The 26083-nt window shown below is 42.7% G+C and overlaps 1 protein-coding gene across 1 annotated transcript; it reads left to right on the plus strand.

Annotated features, from left to right (window-relative positions):
• Positions 1-4189: 4189 nt before the first annotated feature.
• On the plus strand, positions 4190-19937 carry ZBTB5 (zinc finger and BTB domain containing 5). The gene is made up of 2 exons (XM_050943096.1): positions 4190-4341; positions 16930-19937. The coding sequence occupies exon 2, from the start codon at positions 16934-16936 to the stop codon at positions 18959-18961; it is 2028 nt and encodes a 675-aa protein (XP_050799053.1). The 5' UTR covers positions 4190-4341; positions 16930-16933; the 3' UTR covers positions 18962-19937.
• Positions 19938-26083: the final 6146 nt, after the last annotated feature.

The following is a 26083-nucleotide window of genomic DNA, read 5'->3' on the forward strand; positions in this document are numbered from 1 at the left end:
CGATCGCCACCTACAGCCAGCCGGCGCACGGCGCTGGACACGCCCCCCGGGCAATGGCCCGCTGCTGGGTCTGTGCGCCGGCCTCTGGGGTCTGCTCTGGTCCCACCCTGCCTGGGACTCCAAGCTGCCCTTTGCTCGCTTGCGGCGGGTACTGCGACCCCTCTGGCTGCAAGGAAAGATGGGTCCGGTGCCCTCTCCTTGCTGGGAGCGCCTCTGCATCTTCTGCTGAAAGTGGGTTTTTTCAAACCTTTTTATGCCTTGCCATGAGTCAATCCTAAGAGGACAAGAAGAATTGCAAGCAGTGCAGTGGGTATCGTCATTAAATACAGCAGGGTTGGAGCAAGCTTCTGGAGAACTTCCTAGGAATTATGTCTGCTTACCACCACATGGCAAATGTAGGGAGAATATTCCAATCAAACATAACGCACGGACCGACTAGATTGCTTAGAAATAGACCCGCCACCATCTGCTTCCTTTGGTCAATAACACTTCTGCAGGGAGACCCAGTCTGCTGTTTAATTTGTCAGAGTTTTGCCTGGTTTAATAAGAACTTAAGGAGTTGCCCCATTATATTTATTATTTGAATGGCTGAACTTTGAGTGTGACCCACAACTTAAAACCGTCCATCTTAAGCAAGAGATGAGGTGACACTCTCAGGAAGAAAGGCGGAGTGGGGGTGTGAGAGTTTGAGAGAAGGGGGACCCCCTTTCACCAGGGCTCATTTGAACTCTTGTTTCAAAAGCCTCTTTTATCATTGGGGCAGAATCATAGTTTAGTCCAGTCCAGAATATTAGTCCAGTTTTTGCCTTTTTTGCCACTTGTTCTTTAGTGAAACCACATCCCTGTTTGACAACTAATGATTCTTTCTGTTCCCAAATGTACATAAACAGTTGTCAATATTATCCTTAAGCACGCTGCTTCCAGTTGAGGTCTCCTCAAACACATATACCCCCTTTCTCTAGGGAGGGTTGTTGGTCTACTAACAACTATCACTTGGCTAACAGTCAACTTTAAACATTCTTCAAAAAACATCTTTGTGGCCAGTCTTTGTGTACATGTTAACTGAAGTATCTGTCCCCCAGACCAGCTTTCTAGACCAACAGTTTTCTGTCATGCCAACAGAAAAAAAGTAGTCTAGACAATGGATATTAGGTAGAATGTTGATATTAATAAGAGATAAGAGTTGTCTTTGGATATTAATACAAAACAATGATAGTTACCCGTATCTGGATATATTATTCCTTTCATAGATGTTGATGAGTCTCATTGGCTGCAGGCTGCTGATTCTCTAAGAAGTGAATTAAAACAGTCTGCATGGAGGGAGGGAAAAGTTGAATGATAGATGGTGCCCATAGCCATTGTCTCCTCGTGTTCTCACAGCCTGCGTCGGTCTGTCACTTTGGAGCCTATGGCTGAGGTAAGCTTATTTTAGATCACAGAAAAGCAGGACACTGCATTATTTCTGTTTTAAAATAAGCCACACTGTACAAGTACTTGAACTTAAGCTTGCAAAATCCTTTGGGAGCGACCACTGCTTCTCCTGGCCTATATTGCATGATGTCATTTGTGAAATTTCAGGCATCCATAGGAAGACAATGATACAGCACATTGCAACGAGGGATGGAAAGAAGAAAATCCTGCCTGCACTAGAATGTTAATTTTTCTTCCTCTCTCCTGGTTGGTTCATGCAAGAGGATCAAGTCTGCTGCTGCCAGCCAATGGAATTATTATTTTTTTCAGTTCAAATGATAAAAGCTCATTGCTTTAGTGCTGAAGTTCGAGATTCAGACCCGACTGAAGACCCAAATGGAGGAAGGAGAGGAGAGTGCTGTTACAAATTGGCATCCAACATGGCATGTGATTTTGTAAGGACCTGTCTACAGTAGCAAACTGGTTCATTGCTGACCGTGCATCTGTGTCCTAATAGCTGGGAATTAAGGTGATTTTTTGTGTTAGTTCTGTGCAGGGATTTCTAGCGATCTGGCTTATTCGTATTTTTGTATCTGTTCTTCCCAATGCATGTTTGATTTAAACTTTGGTCATTTGTAAACTGCTTTAGTGAAGATGGCTCTAGATGTTGTATTATTTTCTGTATATTAATGAGGGAAGAGAAGCTCATCCCTTGTTATTCTCTGCAGCCATTATTGGTGCTGGAGGAATGCCTGGTTCTGGGACAATCTGCACTCATTGCTATATTTGCTTTCCACAAGCTACTCCTAGTATAACTTTTTGTGAATGATGTACTCACAAATACAATAAATAAAATATTTGGATCCTAATATTTTAATGGTATTGTTAAATTTATTAACCTTAAATTGGGATTGTGCAGATTATATATAGTATAGATTATTAGGATTGGAAGGGACCTCAAGAGATCATCTAGTCCAGTGATCCCCAACCTTTTTCATCTGGTGGGTGCCAGATGATGAGCCATGGAGGACTGTGGTGGTGGACGAACATCCACTGAAATTCTGCTGACAAGTGACAATGTCAATAGGCGTCACCACCAATATGCTGCCTACAAGCAGTGTCATTGCTGCTGATATACCGCTGAAAATCGGTGGCATTTTGGCAGTGACACCTCTGGATGATGCAGCTTGTCGGTGGCATTTTGGCTGGTGCTCATCTGCTGGCCAGTATGCAGGCACACTTAGATGCCCCAGCAGGCACCATGACGCCTGTGGGCACCATGTTGGGGACCCCTGCTCTAGTCCAACCCCCTGCTCAAAGCAGGACCAATCCCCAAATGGCCCCCTCAAGGACTGAACTCACAACCCTGGCTTTAGCAGGCCAATGCTCAAACCACTGAGCTTTCCTTCCCCCCTGTAGTATGTTTTTATGTTTTATATTTTATGACTTTTAAACCAAACTTCATACTTCTATATAATTTAAGCATTATACTCAGCTGTATAAAACTGTTTTCTTAACATGTGTATTAGATAATTTTAACATTATTATCTTTAATAAAAATTTTAAATCTGTTCTTATTTGTTTTCTCTTGCGGTTTGTCCCAACTAGTACAGTTTTAGTAGTTACAGTCAGGCCTGAGAATTTTCTTCTGTTTTTAGAATGGGTTGGATTATGCTTCTGGAAGACTTTAACGATCATTTATGGATAGGTTTTTACTTATTTAGTGAAGTGTTGCCAACTCGTGTGATTTTTATCATGCATCTCACAATATTTGATGTTTCATTTCAAGCCCCAACTCTTGCAGGCATAGAATTATGTGAAAATCTCAGCTTTTGTTTTTATTAAAAAGTAAGTTTGTGGCCTTCACAAGTGCAGAGAAAAGCTTAGGAGCATGACTCAAGTGCACCCTAAAAGCACAAAAACCAGAATGCAAAGGAAAATAGTCCAATGTTATTTTTTTAAAAGAATCCCATGATTTCTAATACAGCTTCATCTTTTTGGAGCCTGACTCATGATTTTTGAACATCTGGGATTGGCAACAGTTCTCCTTTTATAGCCTGCTGGAAATGCCCTGGAGCATTGCTTTCCAAGCCAAGGTACCTATGCCTTAGATAAGGGTGTGCATAGTTTCCATTCTACTTTAACAGGCTTTGGGCTGTGATCAATGTTCCCTCTAATTTTTGACAGGCCATGTGCACAAAAAATCTGTGCACATTTTTAACAGGCTGTGTGTGCAAAAAATTTCTGTGCGAATTGTGCTTCTGTGCAAATTGTTGTGCATACGGTGTTTCGCCGCATGTGTGTGTGTGGATTAGGATCTGTGTGAGCGCCCACATGCACAGCTTAGAGGGAACAGTGGCTGTGGTGTGGGGCACTGACTGGTCCTGCAGGGTGGAGGGTGCACAGGGCCCCAGCTCAGGGTGAGATCAGGCCAATGAACATGGGGAACGGACGGGTGCCTGAGGCTCTTGGGAGGCTGCACTTCTACTTGAGAGGAAAGGGGGAGCGCCTGAGCCTCAGCCTTGATTGAATTCACATTCTGATTGGTTAATGGAGTGCAAGTCCAATCAGCGAACAGTTTATTGATAAACCCCTCGAAGCGCCGTGGTGGTATCAGCAAACTGGTGGCTAATTGGCTGAGGCTACGCCTTGAGGCGCCAAGGGCCGCGAATGGAGCCCTATGATTGGCTAGGAGTTTCGCATCCCGGGAGGCTACGGAGCCTTTTTTCGTCTCGTCCCCGCCCACCCCGCTGATTGGCCGCCATACGATGGCGTCACTTCCTGCTGCCGGCGAGGCGGTTGCAGTGTCCGGAGTGGAGGGGGGAGGAGAGCGGAGCGAGCTGGAGAGGAACCCGCCGGGGCCGAGAACGACGGGCCCTCCCCCGCCCGGAGACGCGGAGCCGCGGGAGGGGAGGGGACTGCACGGCGCAGGTGAGGCAGGCCTGGGGAGCCGGGCGGGCGGGCGGGCGGGAGAGGCTGCGCGCGCTGCGCCGGGGGCGCGCGTGAGACGGGGCGGGCGCGCGCTGTGTTTGGGGTGGTTTGGTCGCTTGTCAGCGCTTGTCTCGCCGATGCGCGCGAGGTGGGGGCGGTTGAGGAGTGAGGAGGGGACCGGCGTCCTGCGCATGCGCCGGGGCCTGGGAGACGGCGAGATTAGTGTCACCGACACTAGACAGGGTGAGCGGGAGGGGCGGGGCCTCGGCCGGCTGGTGAGTGACAGGGCGGCAGGGGGGGCCTCTGGCCAGGGCTCGGGCTGGCACCAGGCTCCCCATGCACGTCCCCCGGCTGCCCTCGTCTGCCCCCCCCGGGACAGCCTTGCCCGTAGGGCTCCAGTGCAGCCTTTGCTTATCCACCCCCACCCCCCGCGGGCACAGACAGACCCCAACCACCCCTACCCCGCAGGCTGCCCTTGTCTGCTCCTCCGGGACAGCCCTGCCCGTAGAGCCTCACTGCATCCTCCGCTCATCCACCCACCTACCCCCCCGCGGGCACAGACAGACCCCAACCACCCCTACCCCGCAGGCTGCCCTTGTCTGCCCCTCCGGGACAGCCCTGCCCGTAGAGCCTCACTGCATCCTCCGCTCATCCACCCACCTACCCCCCCGCGGGCACAGACAGACCCCAACCCACCCCTGTCGCCGCAGGCTGCCCTCTTCTGCCCCCCCGGGACAGCCCTGCCCGTAGGGCTCCAGTGCAGCCTTTGCTTATCCACCCCCACCCCCCGCGGGCACAGACAGACCCCAACCACCCCTACCCCGCAGGCTGCCCTTCTCTGTACGCCCCCGGACAGCCCTGCCCGTAGGGCTCCAGTGCAGCCTCCACTCATCCTCGCCCCCCCCCCGAGCACAGACAGACCCTAACCCACCCCTGTCACCGCAGGCTGCCCTTATCTGCCCCCACCCCCCGGGACAGCCCTGCCCGTAGGGCTCCAGTGCAGCCTCTGCTCATCCACTCATCCCCTCCCCCCCCGCAGGGACAGACAGACAGACCCCAACCGCCCCTATCCCCGCAGGCTGCCCTTATCTCCCCCCCCCGCCCCACATGCTTCCTTTGTCTCTCTGCACTGATGGCCATGACCATAGGCCCCCACTGCATCCTTCCCTCATCTACACATCCTTCTGCCGGGACAGGCATACCCCAGCCCCCCCCCCCCCCCCCACAGCTGCCCTCATCTCCCAGCCCCGGCTCTCCTGCAATGACAGATCTGCATGTAGGCCCCCCACTGCATCCTTCCCTCATCTGTCCATCCTGAGCTTTCCCTTCAGGCTCCCATGATCTCCAGACCCTGGTCCCCTCAGCACTCCATGGAGGTTCCCCTAATGTCCCGTTAGCTCTTCGTTACTTGTTGGGGAAAATCGAGTCCCAAAATTCTCAAGACTGGGGGTGGGGAGAGCTGTAGTGACATTCCCCCAGGTTGGGTACACATGAGCAAGTGTGTGCATTGGGGGGGATGTCTGTAGTGAAAACCACCTGGTCTGAGGATCTGTCTTGTGCATATGGGTGGAATTCATATGGGGAGTGGGTTGGCAGTCACTCCATTTGTGCTGCAAATTCTCCCGGAGTCCTCACATTCGTGCAACTTTGTAACAGGTGTTACAACCTGAAGGTTGTAGTAGACACATTAAAAAATAATTATAGGGCCAGGTCTGGTCATTCTGAAGTGAGCAAAGTCTTGCTGACTTCACTGTGGTGACTACCTGCGTGGGTGAAGGACTGCAATGCTGAACCCCTAGTCATTGGTTAGTGCTACTGAACCAATTGTGGTTGCTACTGGTTAATGTGTAATTTGCAGAAAACCAGTGGGGGCTTTCTTTAATACTTGTATCCACCTTTATACTCATGTTGCTATATAGATTTTCTCTTGGCAGATTCAAATTTTTGTCAGCTCACACAAATCTTTCACTTTCAAGACATCATTCATGCCACTGAGACTTCAAAGCCAGGAGGGAATGAGGCCTTCCAAAACTGCATTTGACATATTACAGAATCTAGTGAAATGGCATTTGATCTCTGCTGCAAGACTATGAAACACTTTTTTAAAAATGTGTGATTCTAAGCAAATCAAGTGTTACAAAATCACGTGACCAAGTATGTGAAGCAGAGTTTTCAAAAAAGAACTTTCTGCAGATTTTTTTTTAAACTTCTTGAATAATGAATGATAAAAACTGTGAAATGTAGGGGTAGAGTGGAAACCATTCTAAACCTGTACAACTGTGAGTGACTTGCTGTTCAAGTAGGTGTGAAACAAGTTTTGACATAGCTTAGTTCTTCAGTTTGACTCCAGGTTACCTTTCTAGTGTACCCAAACACTTATAACAACTATTTTCCCCTCCCCTCCCCTGCTTCTCTCCCCTCTCCCCCACTCCTGGGGGTTTGATTATTTGGAATTTTCAGAGAATAAAAATAATTGTAGGTGACTGTTTTAGAGCCTCTGTTGGCTTGCATTTATAACATTGAACGCGTTCTAGCAAGTGTAATGGAAGGTACAACAAATGGTGCAATCTCTTGCAAAACAAGCTGCCAAAGTACAAAGAGATAGTTGTCGTCTGTAGACTGTATGGAGGTCATTTGGCAACTGCATGTTGTGATTCCCTGTTCTGTTCATTCCCTCTGGGGCACCTGACATTGGCCACTGTCGGAAGACGGGATACTGGGCTAGATGGACCTTTGGTCTGATCCAGTATAGCCATTCTTACATTCTTATTTATATGTTTAGGATCTATGTTTTTTTTTTTTTTTTACACAATAGTACTGTCAAACTAGTAACCATGTGGCTACTATTACACTTTGATATAAAATTGAAATATGTAACAAAGCAAAGGGAGTGTGTATATATTGCTGCATTCTACATTTAGGCAGCCTGTTAGTTGCCACTTGTTTCTTTTAACTTTGTTGTGTCACTGAAATTATTCAGTTATTGTAACAGTTCATTATTTCCCATAACTAAAAGTAATTAGTTTAGACATAGCTACATTATTTGAACGTATGGTAAATAAACTTCTCTTTTAAAAAACAAATTTGTGGCTGAGGCTTTAGAAGAGTTAAGAATTACAAAATTATGGTTGTTACTTCAGCCAAAAATATTTTTATTAATTAGTACATACTAAAATGTCTGGAATCATATTATGGATTTGTATGAAAGATTGTACAACACAGACTTTCTGTTAATAGTGGTTCAAATTACACTGCCATGAGAAGATATATTCTTGAAATAATTTTAATGTGAATAGGTTTGGGGAGGCCAGAAGCAGGGGAATATGTCAAATCTCAGTGAAAATGCAGGATTGATTTGCTGGAGACATGCCTAATTCATAGATAAAATAATCTGCTTTGGAAGTTAAAATCATGAAGGAAATTGATTCAGCCCATGTATCATCTACAGTGGAGAAGGCACAAATGATATTTGTCACTTTAGCCTGGTTTAAATTTTTCTGGTAAAAATGTATTTCTCCATTCTGAGTTAAACTAAATCATCATTGGTTAGATGACTAGAATTAAAAAATAGCATGCAGAGATTTGTAGACTCCATGGCCAGCAGGAACCACTGTGATCATCTATTCTGACTTCCTATTTTACACAGGCCATAGAACTTCCCCAAAATATTTCCTAGAGCAGATCTTTTAGAAAAAACATCCAGTGTCAGTGATTGAGAATCCACCAAGACCCTTGGCAAATTATCCATTGGTTAATTACTCTCACTGTTAAAAACTTATGCTTTGTTTCCAGGCTGCTTCAGAATTAGCAAGGGTTGAGAAAAGTCATTAGAGTTCTTGAATTTCTAGTAAATGGTAAAGTGAGGTTGATGTGTTAGATTTAGAAGTTTAATGCCCTGTTGGGCAAGATAGTATCATGCTCAGGTATCCTTGGCTGCTCTTTCTCCTGGGATATTTAAATGCAGCTCTTTAGCTCCATATGGTATTTGAAGTTTGATTCATGGACAGAGGATTGCTTTTAAATGGGAAAGCTGGAAACTGAATTTTCTTTTTAAAGTTGGGGTTTCCATTTGAGAGGTAGGTGGCAGAGAAGCCACCCTATGGATCTGTTCAGCTTTTGCAGATGGAGATTGGAAATACAAGTGTCATGTTATGGTGCAGCGGTAGCAAGGCCATAAGAAAAGTTTCATTTTTACGGGAGTGTTAAAGCTTTATTTTTCAGAAATACTGTAAAACTGACAAAACAGAAATTAAAACTGGCATAGTATCTGAAGTTTTCATGGTGGTTCGGTGCCTGTCAGGCCGATACAAATGGAATAATAAGACAATAATAGAAATGTAGACATCTATATTTCTGTAGAAATATAGAAAGAGGCCACCTAGTTCCCCCTGACACACATCCCCGAAGCAGGGTTAAATATATCTAGACTGTCCCTGAGAGCTGTTTGTCAAACCTGTTTTTAAAAACCTCCATTGATGGGAATTCCACAGCCTCCCTACATAACTTGTTCCAGTGCTTAACTATCCTTTTATGGTTTTGTTATTACAAAAAACTTTCTATCTAAATATCCCTTGCTGCAAACTAAGCCGATTACTTCTTGTCCTACCCTTGATGGACTTGGGGAACAATTGATCACTGTCCTCTTTAAAACAGCCTTTTTCATATTTGAAAACTCTCTTTTCTAGACTAAGCATGTCCTATGAGGAAAGAGTGAAAGAATTAGACATTTTTTCCAAACATCTAATTATTTTTTGTTGCTCTGATCTTGACTCTTTGCAGTTTGTTTTTATCTTTCCTTAAAAAGTGATGCCCAGAACTGGACGCAGTACTGCAGTTGAGGCCTCACCAGTCACAAGTAGAGCTGAACAATTACCTCCTGTGTCTTATATATGACACTGCTGTTGATATGTCCTAGAATGATCCCTTTTGAATGAGGCGTCCCACATTTTTATCCCTTTAGACAAGTGTATAAACTCCTTGGATCTGATTTTTGCATCACGTTACCCCACATCTGCAGAGTAGGTAGGTATTTGTTTCTATTCTTCTTACATAATTTTCACCAGTGTCAGTTTTTATATATGCCAACATGAAGTGAACATATTGAGCACTTTTGAAAGTGAGCTGCCTGTGTAGAACTTAATATGACCTCATGTTTCTGCCACCCCCAGATGGTTCTGTAGCAGTTAGAGGAAGAGAGAGAGTGCCACTATACCAGTAGTTCAGAGAACAGTTCCCTGAGCTGAGAACCAGAGAACATGAGTTCAGATCTCTCACAGCACCTTTATTATCAACCAAGGCCATGACCCCAACCCTACGAGTCAGTCAAGTATAAGTTGTCACCTATACCCTACCCCCACACTTTCCCTTTAACAGGTAAGTGTTAAAAAAGGTAATTTCAGATGCACTAAGGCCAGGTCTACACTTGGACTGACCTAGCTAAATTGCTCAGAGCTGTAAAAAATTTCACATCCTGGGTGAAGTAGTTAAGTTGACCTAACCCGTACTGTAGACACAGCTAGGTATGTGGAAGAATGCTTCCATTGACCTAGTTACTGCCTCTCAGTGGAACAACTCCTGGCAACGCAGAAAGTGTCTATGCTACAGCAGCACAGTTGCAGCGCTGTAGCTGCTGTAACGTAGAACCCAGGTCTCTATTATCATAACCCAAATCTTATCCACTCAGCCATGATGCCTTTCAGATTGATTGTTCTGTGTTTTTTCTTATCCTATCTCTGAGTGTACCACACTGCTGCCTTGAAGTAAGGGATAGAATCCAGGACCCTGATCTCCAATTTTCTACCATGATTTAGCAAACCCACTGGGAAAGTGTGCGTCAAGTCCCCTTCTAGAGAGTATTCCCCTATAGGATAACAATTACATCTGGAAGCCCAGGTGGCAAAAGGTCTTGGCTAGGAATTTTCAGTGCTAGGGTTCAAACTGACGACCCAAATCGGTGATGTTATGGATGCATTGAGAAAATCTTTTAAAGATAATTTAATTTTCTTGGTGAAAAAACACCTTTTAATTTTTGTATTTAAACCATTAGAATCTGTAAACTTTGGTGTGATGGGCCAAAATACAAGTGTTTCACATTTCAATGATTTGTCATGCTTTCCCTTCAGGTGTCACATACTGCAGGTTTGAAAGCTGAAATACTCTTCACAGGGGCAGGGCAAGGGACCTAGAAAAAAGAGGAACACGCTATGTAGCCCTGCTGCCAGAGTCCAGGCTCGCACACACTCTGCTGCTACAGTTGCTTTTGGTTGTGTCAAACCTGGAGAAGTGTATGAGAGGCTATGTTGTGTTTCAGGAAGCAAGCGATGATGCTTACTCCATCACAGAGCTTCCCTTTGACTGATAAACTATGCATTGCTGTTAATTACAATAGAGTGCATTTGGAGTCCATACTTGCAGTAACTTTTTAAATGGTGATAAAATATTAGGGACAAAAGCTCTCCTGAGCCATGTCTCAGCCTTTTCTGGAGGGTCAAGGTGGCAGAGCAGCTTTGGCAGTGCAGCTTATCCCTCTGATTGCCAAGCAACTGCAGCTCACCCTCCCTGATACTGGGGAGTTAACCACTGAGCTACACCAACTACCAATCCTGTATTTAAAAAAAACCCTCAAACCACAACACCAACACCCTAAAACTCCCAGAAACTTCATTTAGTAATAAGGTTGTCATTTTTGGTTATGTTTGGGTATATATTGCTGCTTCTTATCTGTTGGAGGTGGAAGTGAAAACCTGATGAAGTGTGCCACTGACAGTGTTCTCGGCAGTGTGTGGTGACAGACAATACAGGAGATGATTTCCTTACCTTATTTCCATACTTTTAAGGTGTTTGGATGGATGGGATATGTGCAGATGCAACCTTAGCTGTCACTAAATTAAGATTTTGTGTGTGTTTAACCAGAATGTAACTTTAGAGCTAATGACCTGTTTAACTCTTTTGGTTAAAGAGTTAATTTACTGAAAATGTCATCTTCTTTAAGATTTTCTCCATGGCTTATTAAATACAATCCAGCTGCTGAAAGGGAAGAAAAGGAGAAAAAAGCATTCTTGATTTTTACGTGAATGACACTTTTACTATTTAAGTACCTGGATTAAGTGTCTGTTCTGGTCTCCAAAGGAGTTTTCTATGGGTTTTGATGTGTTTGGCACAACAGTTGAGCATAATACAAATACATTCTAATGTGGTGAAATACAACCTTGTTGCTTAAGTTCTTTAACATAATTTGGGCATCTTTTCATATGAATTGTGTGCTAGGAATCCTTACAGACACATCAAATATATTTTAAATATTGAAGGTTTAGGGAGGGAGGTAGTCCAAGTAGTAAACTGCCAGCTGTTGGCTGGCAAGCAAGAAGCAACCCAATTGTAATACTGATAATGACTTAGAGTGTTATTACTTGTGTGCCAAGCTCCCTTGGATATTCAGTTTAAATATGGCATATCTAAGACAGTTGACACTAGGGCCATGTCTACACTACCGCTTATGTCGGCAAAATGCATGTTGCTCAGGGGTGTGGATAAAAACACACCTCGAGGGACATACATTTTGCAGGCATAAGTGCCTGTGTGCACAGCACTGTGTCGATGGGAGACGCTCTCCTTCCAGCATAGCTACCGCTGCTCATTTAGGTGGTGGTTTTATTATGTTGATGGGGGAAGCTCTCTCCAATCAGCATAGAGCAGCTATACTAGCAATCTTACAATGGCACAGCTCTATTGGTACAGTTGTGCCACTGTAAGATTGCCAGTGTAGACACGGCCTCCCCTCTTATGATGCAAAACCATAGTCCATCACACTATAAATGCTTTCTTTAACCCATGTCAAATTGCAGGGGGGGACGGTAGGTTCAGTTTTTGTAATCTTTGTTTGGACCAGTACTTTCAGTTATGATTGGATATGTCCAAAAGGATAGTTGGCATAATAACTTTTTAATTCTCACATTGGCTTTGGACACCGCAGTAAAAGAAATAAATAGGTTTTAATCATAGTCTGTTAAGTTTTCAGCTTTTGGAAGAAGCTGTCCTTTTAAGTTGACATGAGTCATTCTTCTAAAAAACAAGCATAGATATATTAAAATGGAAAAAGTAATGTTTTTATGTGGTTTTTTTAAATTTGGCCCTGAAACAAGTATTCATCCGTTGGGAATCTTTCAGACTAGCATTGTTGTTTTTGTTTGTTTTTGTTTTTTATAAACTTCAGGTTTGTCTAATGAGGACAAATTCCTTTTACCCATCTTCAGTTTAGAAGTGAAGTCTGTAAAATTCATACCTGATATTTATTGCCTATATCAAAATAAATTGCTTTGTCTCATTTATATCATAATGCATGTATCTGGAATTCTGTACACGCATAATGAACTTAGTGCATGACTCTCTCTGTGCATATGAGACTATTCAGGTACGTGGTTTGAGTCTTGCATGACATTTTGAAGTAAGTGCATGGAACTGTAAGACAATGTAAACATTAACTCTTTAAATTAGGAGGCTCTCTCTTAATTTTGACTCCTTTCCCAAGACACATGTTTCTGTGATTTGCCAGTCCCATCTTAGCTGTTTCTATAGGGTCTGGTAATCTCTGTCATACAATACACTGCAATATTGGTCTGTTTGTTTAAAAAAGCCCTCCTGTTATCTTCTTAATCAGAAAGGTACAGATAGAAAGGCAATTTTTCACTAAGGCAACGGTCGGTCTATAACACACTGAAATATTGTTTAATTTTACAGTTGTATTAACGGAAACTTAAAACCCCAAACTTTAACCACACTTCTTGTTGAACAGTGTTCATGTTGCTAAGCATGCGACACAGTTTGGGTCCTGAGCTAACAGCACCAGAAGGATCAGTGGAAACAGTATTTACAGAGAAGACAGGACGTGTATGTGTATGTACATACATAACAGGCAAGACGCTCTGGTCTAAATAAGCAAGGCAGACAGCATAGGCAAAAGGAAATATTATCCCCATTTTACTGATGGAAAATTGGGGCATGGGGTTAAGTGAGTTGACCAAGTTGCACAAGAAATCTGTGGCAGAGCTGAGCGTTGACCCAGATCTCCTGAGTCATGATTCAGAGCCTTGACCACATGACCATCCTTCCTCTTCCTCAGTTTTTTACCTTGGGCATTGTAGGTGAATCTCCTTGTCCAATTTGATATAAATATATATTTGTGAGAAGGTTAAGGTTGCAAAGACAAGTACGTAAGTTAGGAAATGCTAGTATAAGCGTGTCTTTGCAACTTTAATTTGGCCCCCTTATGTGTATGCATTGATAACCTTTGACTACATGATCACATACTGTCCCCTCCTTGCTCCCCTTCTCCCCCCACCCCCCATGCCCCTGCTTTGTTCACTAGATGGGTAGTTATTCGGTATTTCTTTTATCTTCCACATTCAATGTAATATGAGTGTAACATATGGCATTCATGATATTGCAGACAAAATAGATCTTGTCAAAGTAACTTGATATCTTTTTTGGAGAGATTACAAGTTTGTTTTTGTTTTATAGTGGTTAGGAGCCGTAATCATAGACTCCATTGTGATAGGCACTGTACAAACACATGTAACAGACTTCTGTAAGGTATTGGACTTGGTACCATGTGATCTTTTGATTGAGGAACTAGAATTATACAAAATGAACACGGTACATGTTAAATAGATTAAAAACTGGCTAATGGATTGGTTCTCAGTCTTATGGTATCTAATATTTTTATGAATGACCTGGAAGTAAACATAAAATCATGACAGTTAAAGTTTGAAGATGACCCAAAGATTGAGGGAGTGGTAAATAATGGAGAGGAGATTGAAACAGAGCAATAAAGATCACTTGGTCATCTGGGTGTAAGCAAATGATATGTTTCAGTATGGCCAAATGTTAAGATCGCACATCTTGGAACAAAGGTATCCTGTGAAGCAGTGACTCTGAAAAACATTCGGGGGTTATGGTGAGCCCCCAGACCGACTCTGTCCAAAAGTGTGATTGTTGGGTGTATAAACAGGAGAGTATCAAGTAGGAGTAAGGAGGGTTTTGCTACCTCTGTATTTGGCTCTCGTGCAACTGCTACTGGAACACTCTGTCCAGTTCTGACATCTACAGTTCAAGAAGGATGTTAATAAATTGGAGAGGATGCAGGGAAGAACCACAGAATGATTAAAAGATGGGAAAATAATGCCTAAGATTAAAGTGAAATATTCAAGGTGCTCAATTTATTTTGTCTTTTCTAAGAGAAGGTTAACGGGTGACTTAACCACAGTTTATAAGTACCCTACATGGGGAGCAGAAATTTGATGGCAAAGGGCTCTTCAGTCTAACAGACATAATATAACAAGATCCAGTGACTGGAAGTGGGTGCTATACAAGCTTAGGCTAGAATAAAGGAACACGTTTTTAACAGTAAGGGTAACTAACCACTGGAATAGCTTACCAAGAGTTGTGGTGGAATCTCCAGCGTTGGCAACTTTAAAATCAAGATTAGGTGTTATTCCTAAGAGAGATGCTCTCAAACAGGAATTAATTTAGGGAAATCTTATGGCTTGAGTTATGCAGGAGGTTCTAGTCTGTGGTCCTAGTCTTCATTTAACAAACCCTGCACTTAATACAAAATTATCAGTTTCCTCTTGTGCATTTCTGTGGTGCTCTATAACCTCTGTGAACTTTACAAACATTAATATGTCTTCATAACACCCCTATGAGATAAAGGCCAACATTTTCAAGTGTCCATTATTTTTGGGTGCCCAGCTTGAAACCCTAGGGCTTTCAGAGTGTTCAGCACTTTTATTACACTTTATATGTTCAGAGCAGAGCTCCAGTTGACTATAGCTGCAGTTGTGAATGCTTAGCAAATCTGGTGGCAGAAATTTTTTTTTTTTTTTTGGGCATTCAGAAGATGTGGAACCCACAATTAGAAGACAGCAGTAAATATTTTGACTTACATGACTTGTCCAGCATCACACAGGAACTCTGTGGCAGAGGCAGGGATAGAATTCAATTATCTAGAGTGGCTTTTAGCATCCTTAACCATTAGAATAGCCTTTCTCTTCCTACAGTGCCCTGCCCCATTCACTGAACACCTTCCAACTTCTGCAACAAATGAAGCATGTTTCCCGCAGGCAACAGCCTGATTCAGTGTGCAACCCTGATTCATTCCCAGAGCACTGTCTTTCCAAACTATGCACTGAATGAAGTGGGGTCCTGTGGTAAAAGTGTAGTGTGTGATCATGTAATTAAAACCTCTCATAATGCATGTGCACACACAGGAGCTGAATTGTGCAACCTTGATTTGAGCATTTCCTAATTTTTTTGAGTGCTTTACATTTTTCTAATGTGGATCTTATGTGACTTCCAATTTTTTTTAATTTGGTTCCATCTGATACACATACACTGACCCTCAAATTAGGTCAGTAATAGGGTTTAGATTTTTATATCCACAGCACAGTCCTTTATCACTTGAGCTAATGGAGTAATCCCTAGTGGTAGTATGCTGTTATCTTTGCTGATAGCAGAGGAATGCAGGGACTGAAAACTCCTGGGTTAAATCCAGGTTTTGTAGGGGAGTGTTACCTAGTGGTTATAGATCTTCTGTCTGTCCCCCCTGCGTCTCTCTGCCCCCCCCCTTCTATCCAATCCACTCGGCTCTTGCCCCCACCACACACCCCTACCACCTTTCTGCCTTCTGATTTGGGCAACATCCCTCCTTATTCCTCACCCCTCTGCATTTTTGGTAGGCAACTTCTTCCTCCATGCTGCCTGGGTTCCAGTGGAGGGGCCATTGAGAACACAGGCAAGACAGGCTTCCTGCTCTCAGTTCTCTTGGCTGCTGGGAGGAGCAATTTCAAAGAGAGACATGGGCTGGAGCATGCTCAGTGAAGGTAGAATCTTCAATGAATTTAACTGCCACACTCTTAACAAGTCTTTATTGACCATGTGCTGAGCTTTTGTAGAGTGCGGCCATGCTTGGGTGAATTTTTACTGGGACTGCAAAAAGTACATCTCAAACCTCCTCACCCTCCTACCCCTGGTCAAACTTCACACCCTTTCTTCAACGTATGGAGGTGCTAGAACTTTTCACTGAAATGGTTGCAATAATTTTGTTTGTTTGTTTTAGTATGAGGAAACAACATGTTTTCTCCTAATTTCATTCTCAAACTGCTGAACTGTTTTAGCTAGTACTTTCCAGCAAAAAGTAGTCTAAGGGAGAGACCAGGCATGGGAATTTCAGCCTGAAGGGTTAAAGTTTGGTGAAGTTATAAGCAGCTGAAAGTAGGAAGATATTAGACACATTTAACTATAGGTTGTGTTATCAGCTCAGCCTGTAGTATGTTTGATACTTAGTTGGGAAGTACATTAGAGAAAATCCTGAAAAAAGAATGAATCTGTCAGAAGATGCAGTTTTTCTATGCTTCTTCACAAGGTTGCCAGCATAAGTGTTATAGTAATATGGTGGTGGTAAGTAAAAGATCAGTTATTGATAGTTTGCCTCTGAGCCACCTGCATTCAATATTAAACCCTGGTTCATTGTGATAAAAATAGAATGTCAGCCATTTTTGTCTTACATTTTCCTTTTTTTTTTAAATTTTGTAGGATCATGGATTTTCCAGGACATTTTGAGCAAATCTTTCAGCAGCTAAACTACCAGCGTCTTCATGGTCAACTTTGTGACTGTGTCATTGTGGTGGGGAACAGGCATTTCAAAGCCCATCGCTCTGTTTTGGCAGCATGCAGCACACATTTTCGAGCTCTCTTTACTGTAGCAGAGGGAGACCAGACCATGAACATGATCCAGCTGGACAGTGAGGTAGTGACAGCTGAGGCCTTTGCTGCTCTGATTGACATGATGTACACTTCCACACTCATGCTTGGAGAGAGCAATGTTATGGATGTCTTGCTGGCAGCTTCTCACTTACATCTGAACTCTGTTGTTAAAGCATGTAAACACTACCTTACTACGAGGACGCTGCCAATGTCACCACCTAGCGATAGAGTTCAAGAACAAAATGCACGTATGCAAAGATCTTTCATGCTTCAGCAGCTTGGACTGAGTATAGTGAGCTCTGCATTAAATTCCACCCAGAGCACAGAGGAACAACAAAATACTATGAGCTCATCAATGAGAAGTAACATAGAACAACGCACTACTTTTCCTATTCGGCGTCTCCACAAACGGAAACAGTCTTCTGAAGACCGGGCCAGACAGCGAATCAGGCCTACCATAGACGAGTCCATCATTTCAGATGTTGCCCCAGAGAGCGGGCAGTCGGTAGTTCATTCACGGGAAGAATTTTTTTCACCAGATTCACTGAAGATTGTGGACAATTCTAAAGCTGATGTTGTGACTGATAATCCAGAGGATAACACCATTATGTTTGATCAGTCTTTTGGTGCCCAAGAAGATGCCCAAGTGCCCAGTCAGTCTGACAACAGTGGAGGAAACATTTCGCAAATGTCCATGGCATCTCAAGCAACACAAGTGGAAACTAGCTTTGACCAAGAAGCTACTTCTGAGAAAAACAACTTTCAGTGTGAAAATCCAGAGATCAGTCTAAATGAAAAAGAACACATGAGGGTGGTGGTTAAATCCGAGCCCTTGAGTTCTCCAGAGCCTCAAGATGAAGTGAGTGATGTCACTTCCCAAGCAGAAGGCAGTGAGTCTGTTGAAGTGGAAGGAGGAGTAGTCAGTGCAGAAAAGATAGAACTGAGTCCGGAAAGTAGCGATCGCAGCTTTTCTGACCCACAATCTAGTACTGATAGGGTTGGTGACATCCATATTTTGGAGGTGTCAAATAACCTGGAACACAAGTCTACGTTCAGTATCTCAAATTTTCTGAATAAGAGCCGAGGTGGCAATTTTGGTGCTAATCAAAGTGATGACAACATTCCAAATACAACCAGTGACTGCAGAATGGATGGAGATGCCTCTTATTTAATGAGTCCAGAGTCTGGGCCTACTAATGGCCATTCCTCTGCTACTGTCTCTCATGTGGAGAATCCATTTAATGAACCTACAGACTCCCACTTTGTTAGACCTATGCAGGATGTAATGGGTCTTCCATGTGTACAGACTTCTGGATACCGGGCAGCAGAACAGTTTGGGATGGACTTTCCAAGGTCTGGCTTGGGACTACACTCTTTATCAAGGGCAATGATGGGCTCTCCAAGAGGTGGAGCCAGTAACTTTCCTGGCTACCGTCGCATAGCCCCCAAAATGCCTGTTGTGACCTCTGTTAGGAGCTCCCAAATGCAAGATAGTACACCTAATTCCCAGCTGATAATGAATGGGACCAGTTCCTCTTTTGAAAATGGGCATCCTTCCCAGCCTGGTCCACCACAGTTGACCAGGGCATCTGCTGATGTTCTTTCAAAATGTAAGAAGGCCTTATCTGAGCACAATGTTTTGGTTGTAGAAGGTGCTCGCAAATATGCCTGTAAAATCTGCTGCAAGACTTTCTTGACCTTAACAGACTGTAAGAAGCACATCCGTGTGCACACAGGAGAAAAGCCTTACGCCTGTTTAAAGTGTGGCAAACGATTCAGCCAGTCCAGCCATTTGTATAAACATTCCAAAACTACCTGCCTGCGGTGGCAGAGCAGCAACCTACCCAGCACTTTGCTTTAATCCTTACCCCCAAGCCAGTACAAATAATGCCAATACACATTGTAAGAATGTGAACTGTGTCTGGAATATTAACACTATTTTGTTCAAGACTGCAGGTTAAGAAGCTGCCGTTGTAGTAAACATTTAAGTGTGATCGTGTCCACCGCGACCCCCCCCCCGCCCAAAAAAAAAAAGTCTTGGTCCTGTAAAATGGGGATAATACCATACCTACCTCACAGGGGTGTTGTGAGGCTTAAACTGTTTGGAAGCGCTTTGAGATACTCTGAAGGAGGCATTATAGAAGTATTAAGTATTATTATTATTATTATTATTATTATTATTATTATTATGTGAATGCAGGTCTTGGGCTCATGGGGATACAAGCCCTAAAACCAAGTAGTTCCTTTGCTGTGGGGGGAGGTGGGAGAGAAGAAATAGGAGGGAATGGGTGAAAATGTAGCCAGCTCCTAATTATGTTAAAGTAGCGCGTTTCAAAGATGAGAAACTGAAGTGCAAATTTTTTTTAGGAATTTTGTAAAATTGTGAAAGTGTTTTAAATAAATAACTTGTAAAATAAGTTGATACATAATGTATATGAACAAAAATGCAAAGAGCTCTTTACTGTTACTAATGCAGATTGTTTTTCTTTAAGGATATGCAATCTTGGATACATACACCTGTCTACCACAAAATGCTTTAAAATGTTAATTATGAAAATAGTTGTAGGGGTTCTGAATGTATTTTTGGCTGTTTTCCTGTAATGGACACTGTAATGAAGGTGCTTACCTTGAGTCCAAGACAAGTAGCGTTTGGACTGTTAGATGTATATATAGTTTGAATACAGCAAGATCTCTTAGGTGTTTCACCATTTTTTCCTGTAAAAAGTTGTAATGAGTGATAAGTGACGTACTGTTTCTGTATGTGCTATTCTTAGCAGTATTTTAACCAACTTGTATTTCATATGTTAAAATTCCATATACATAGATGTCTGAAAAGAGCTTGTTATTGTCTACTTTATTTTAAATGGGAGATATGATTTGTGGTGGCTTTTTATTTGTGTAAGATAGTCTTACCCTTTCCAGATGCTGACAGTCAATCTGATCCAAGTTATTGTGTAAGCAGACTATCCTTTTCTGATGCTCTTATCTTCAGTCTTTTTAATTTCCTTCTCCATATACTTATTGTCCTCCCAACCATGGATTGCTTTGATCTGAGGAACAGTCAGGAATGAGAGCCTGTCTTGCGATATTCATATGCCTCTCTGTATAAATGTAGTGGTTGACTCTAATTCTTCAATTTAGAGAAGAATCATAAATGTACTTTCCCACAAGTAAAAATCCAACACATTTAATTTAAAAAATAGCACTGTATACCTTGTAAAACAAGTTCAGTAATCTCTGTGTCCCATGAATCTCACAGATCTTATTTTAATTTCCTCTTCTTTGCAGTTGGGGTTTTTTTGTTTGTTTAAGATGCACATGAACTAACTCCTGGAGTTCAACAAACTGGGTTTCTATTAACATTTTGGAGCACTTCTACTGACCAGTGTTACTCTGTTTATGCAGAGTCTCGGTTAGTGCTTCAGCACATCTGTCACATCTAAAAGAGACAGATCGTGAGCATCTAATATAGCTAATCTGCAGCAGCAGCAGTTGGGGCTTTTTTAATATAAAAAAAGCATTTGCAAATTTCCCAGCCTCCTCATCTTCAATCTGTTATGTAGCAAACTCATTCTTGTGGAGTTACTGTCTGACTTTGATTAAACCTTTGCTATTTTTTAATAGGGATGTTGGCCTCCTGAAAAATCTTGGATTTATTTGAAATGGAAGGTGAAAATTAAACCCTTATTTCTCAGTTCTGTAGCTAGTTTAGTCTTGAGTGACTGAGACAGTTGAAACATTGGAACTAAACAATCATGATCAGTACCGCAGAAACACGGGGATATGTATGAAATATCTGTCTGAGAGAGAAGTAAAATGTACTCTTCTCTCCTGCTTTGTGGTGAGAACTGCTTAAGGGCTGTTAACATTTGATTTGCAATGTCAGCTTCTAAGTTAAGCAGGAACTTGGAACTGTTATGACACGATTACTACTTTTAAAACCTCACAGTCCCAGGACTGGTTTTTAATGGCTACAGTTCTGGCTTTTTTTTATTTTTTTTTTATTTAAGGCACCAAGGAAATGTGCCAAGTTCATGAATAACGTTAGAAAATTCTGCATTTTATGTGGTAATCATGTTGATGTCAAGGGACTAACAGCATTGAACTACGTCAGTCTCGCTGCATCTCCATGAAAACTCGATCCACACTACAATGTGGTGTTCTCTAATTTAATTTTGTTGATGTGTTGCCTTACTGCTAATGTCTTGCCTAGCTTTTTAATCTCTTGCCTTTTTCCAGTTTTGTTCCAAAAACTATTTTCTATTTTCCAGCTGTATTCTTTATCTAGCATCTGTGTCTAAAACCCTCCCACTCACAGGAAGAAAGCAGAGAGTGGGCTGGGGCAATCAATGCACTTAATTTTAAGAATGAATATGAACATGTAAATGAAACCTATATTTAACTGTACGTCTGGATCAGTTTTTATAATATGTTTGTGGTTATGTGAAAGGCCATGGGTGGTAAGGGAGGGCTGCTCTCTTCAGAAACAACAACGAAGAAAAAAAACATTGGGAATCTTTTAGATGTAACAAACTTAATTTTCAGTATATCAAATGATAGTGTTTCTCGAAGGACATATTACTGCTTCAGTAACCCATGTCTAACTGCTGTTGCTTTCTTGGTCTTCCTATGTGAAGCAATATCTCAGAATTAAACACTCACTACTAAACTGACCCATCTTGTAAAATTATATATTGCTTATCTCCATACCTGACTATAATTACAAAAAGAGCCTCACCCCACTTCTGTTCAGACTTAACAGCTGAGCACTATAGTGCAGTCTCATCTGCAGCTCTCCGTATGTTGCTAGTGTTATGAGATACGTCTGACAATAAACACTACATTTTTCTGCTGATGTGTCTGATTTGATTTCATTATTCACTTAATCCTGACTGGAACACTGATAGGCTGCAGTGGGTCTACGAGTTGGTGTGTTGGTCTTGGTGGAGTTTATGACCTAAAAAGCCCTAAATAACATGAGACTGGCTTACCTGAGGGCTTGTCTCTCTTCCTGTACCATACTGCCACAGCTGCCCTTTCCAGGAATGTCTGAGCGTGAACCCTATTGTAATAAAGCAGAAAGGGCAGCTGGCAGGGCATTTGGTGTGTGGGTTTGAGGACTCTAAACTGTCCAAACTTGGTGACTTTTCAGGTATGCTGCAAAACACATCTGGGTATTTTTGGAGAAGGTTGACAGTATGATTCCTGAGTTCCTATTGAATTATTTTAAGTCAGTGGATTGCTAATGCTATGCAAGGGTACTGAGCTCCTTGCATAGGTATCTCTTGGTTATTTAAAGCTAAATAAAAAAAAACAAATACCATCCTGTAATATTACAAACAAGACCTTATTTATCTTGAAAAATGATGCCCCTTGTTGCCAAGTCTCCCTCTTAGGCAGAATGCTACATGGAAGTATCTGGCAAGGAGCCTATAGTGGAAGAAAAAGATTCTGAATCAGTTGTGACATTCCTCAGGCTGCAACCTGAATTGCTGGGCTCTTATGTCCCCTTAGTTCTCCAGCCTAGATTCCCTTTTATACTGCCTTACAGTCAGCATTGCAACCTTTCCAGGCTCTGTTCACCTCCAGCCCCTAGCATATAAAGTCATTTCCACATGACTGCTATGGCCAGCCAGCCATGAACAGATACAAGGTGACACCAGCATCTCCTGCAATCCCAGCCTTGTGTGCTCCTCCACCCCGCCTCCCCCAAAGTGTCCTGTACTATTCAGTGGCCTACTAGAATGTACTAACTCATAGTTTGTCACTCTAACAGTGGATAATGAATATGCACCACCCTTGTCTCAAGTGTAGGTTTCCCAAACACTTCAAACAAACACATTGGTTTAGATAAAACAATAAACCACATTTAACTAGAGAAAGCTAGATTTTAAGTGATTTACAGGTGCTAAGGTATAAGTCAGATTCAGTTACAAAAGAGAAAAATAAAACCACACTCTAATTTCTAGACTCTACCTAGGCTAACTCTAAAAGCAAAATCAGTTGTCTCACCATTAGATGCAATATATGTCTCAGGCTCCTGCTTTTTCCAGCCTAGAACCACTCCCTTTAGTTCAGTGTTCAGATATTTAGTGATAGCATGGGAGAGGTGAGGTGGCCAGAGGCGCCCTCCCTCACCTTTCTTATACACTAACCCTTGGTACTGGAAAAGTCTTTGCTGGGTCATGGGATCAGCAGTTCCATTGCATACATGTTCTGCCAGCTGTTCTGGGGAAATGTAAATAATTTGTTTACAACTTCCCTGCTGGTGAGTTTTCATCATTTAGCACCTAGCTGGTGTGCCTTTAGACTTTGAAAAAACCAGTCTGAGGGCATTACCCAGAATGTTCCTGAAATATACTGTCAATCACACAGTAAAATCTCATAGCTCCATATACAATGGTGATTGATAGATTACCAAGACAATGGCAGGCTGTAGCTTGAGTTTTCAAATGATACAAGGCATACTTCAAACAAAATATATCATGACCATACAAAAGTGGTGAACATGGGCTGCAGTTTGTCATATAGGGTACAGTATATCCTACCAATTTTAAAAGGTCCTTGGTGAAAGCTGTATGTGAATTTTACACCTATGTAAAACAAATTTGTGTTTTTAAAGATCTGCTGTTACTTAAACTTGCTCTCCTCTGTCATGGAAAAAGGTCTTGGAAAGCTTGATGCTAGGCTCAATACTGGAAAAGTTTGACAAGTTAGAACACATTTGTTGAGTTCTCTGTCAAACGGGATTAACACCACTGTTTGTCACTTGGTTTCTCTGGCTGTAGCTTCTCTACAGTGATATCAAGAGAGAGTCTTACATTTAGATCCATCTGCCAGTGTCAATGCAAACTTGGCTTAAGGGCAACAAAAACAAGCCACTGGTGCCTCTGTGCACTCCACACCAGGGTTGTGATGGTGGTTTAAACACCAAGAAATCCTTGGACATTTAATGTCTGTGATACTCCCACTTCTTATCTGATCAGCTGCCCCAGGGTGTCCAGATACCTACGAGCTAATTAAGTGAAATCTGCTAACTGCTGCGTACATACGTTTCAACCAGGAAATGTTGAGGCTAGCACAGCATAAAAATATCAGATTCACTTAGAGTTAATACCCTACTCATCCCACACCACTGGTTCCTTGATGTGTGGCAATTTTAAGTGTGCTTATAGCTTACTGGTTGAGGTACCAACCCCTTTCCGACAGACCCAATTTCTAAGACTTTGTTGCCTATCAAAACACAAGGACAAGAGATGGAGGGACTATTTCACTTCCTCTTCCATTTTCAGGGGGAGAGAAAGGCTTTAAAAAGAGCAGGAAGACAAAAAGATCAAGAAAGGACACTAGCTTCTCATCCCTAGGAAGGGCAATTTTCTGAATCTGAGCTAACGGCCCCAGAGGAGGAATCTTAAAGCAAGTTGTTTCAAAAGGAGTTTTGTTTTTATCCTGGCAAGTAGTGTCAGGCACTGAACCCCCACTGGAAGAACCTCAAAAAGAGGAGGCATCAAAAGGTAAGAAGTTACACAGAATAGATCTAGACAGAAAAGAGAGTGAAACCACTCAAGTACTTCCTCTCAGTTCAACATCTCAAACCTATCTCCCTCTCTGTGCAACACTGGAAAATGTAATTAGGGCTGAGTACAAACCCAGCAAGAGCTCAGAGGCTGGCCAAGATGCAGTATCATGTTCATAGATCCAATCCAGACCTAGTTACTCTACCAAATGTGGATGCAGCCCTTTCATCCCTTGTAAGGCAGGATGATCCCAGTTAAGGGTGATTTCTCCCCCCAGGGACCAGACAGAGAGAGGAATACAGATTGCTTAAGGAGGAATTCTGAAGCTTCTTCTGACCCCCTCTGGGTATCCACAGCCTCCACCTCTTCTACTTGAGTCATCCTGCCATGGACTGATTCCCTTTCAAAATCAGAAAATATTTCTGTGTCAGAGCCATTCTGAGAGATCTTGCCATAGCAGCAGCCTCTGTAGCAGGCACCTTCTGTGACAGCCTCAGATTCACTGTGAGGGCAATGGGATGTGACCCTGCCTCATGTCATCACTTATGGCTAAGGTCATGGAAAAGGCTGATGCTCATAGCAGACAGATGCTGGCCAAGACCCTTCAGTGAGCCTGTTGACAAATCCACAGGAGGATCCTCTAAATAAAACCAAAGATGACTTTTCTGACATCCAAGTCCTTGAAAAGAGAATGTAGGCCTTATTACAGACCACATTACTCCTTTTGTACCCCACTCTAAGTATCTGTAGAGGGACACTCAACCAGCCCGTGGCAGATGGAATAGGTCCAGGGGCAGTCATCATCACTCTGGAAAACCCCAATTTTTTAATCAAACATGACCTGAGGCTGACCCCATGACAAGGACACTCAGGGAGCAGGTGACAAAAATCTGCATCTGGCTGCATCCACACCATGTCAGACAAACGAGTCCTGGATGGAGTGTGCCTGGGTTATGCACTAAGAGTCAAAGGCGAGTCCCAAACCTAGGTTCTTGATCTCCCGAACTTCCCATAACTAGATGGGACACAGCTGCCTGAAGAAGGCTATAGATTACCATGCAACTACCCCCAGGCTATTTACCCAGGTGGTAGTTATCCCAGCCTCTCAGAGAGGAGGGTGCAGGCATATTGCTTCCTGGATGGTCTTCTGATCAGGTCCCACTCCTTGGAATGAGTACAACAGACAATTCTCTGCACAGCTAAGTTTAGAGCAGCATGGCTTTGTCATCCACCACACAGACAGCCAAATGAGTATAGTTCAGCCCAAGTTACACTTGGAAGTCATAAGAGATACTGAGCTACACTAAGTTTTTCTAACAGACAGGATATGCAGGGTGATAGATACTGTCCTCCAGCAATCACTCAACTTTATTACAAGGGTTCTGATATCATCACTCCATATGATGGTATCCTGCACAGATGTCCTGCAATGGGAAAGATTCTACCTGTATTCTCTAATTCCTGAT

This window comes from Gopherus flavomarginatus, chromosome 3, assembly GCF_025201925.1.
Source record: "Gopherus flavomarginatus isolate rGopFla2 chromosome 3, rGopFla2.mat.asm, whole genome shotgun sequence".
NCBI lineage: Eukaryota > Metazoa > Chordata > Testudines > Testudinidae > Gopherus > Gopherus flavomarginatus.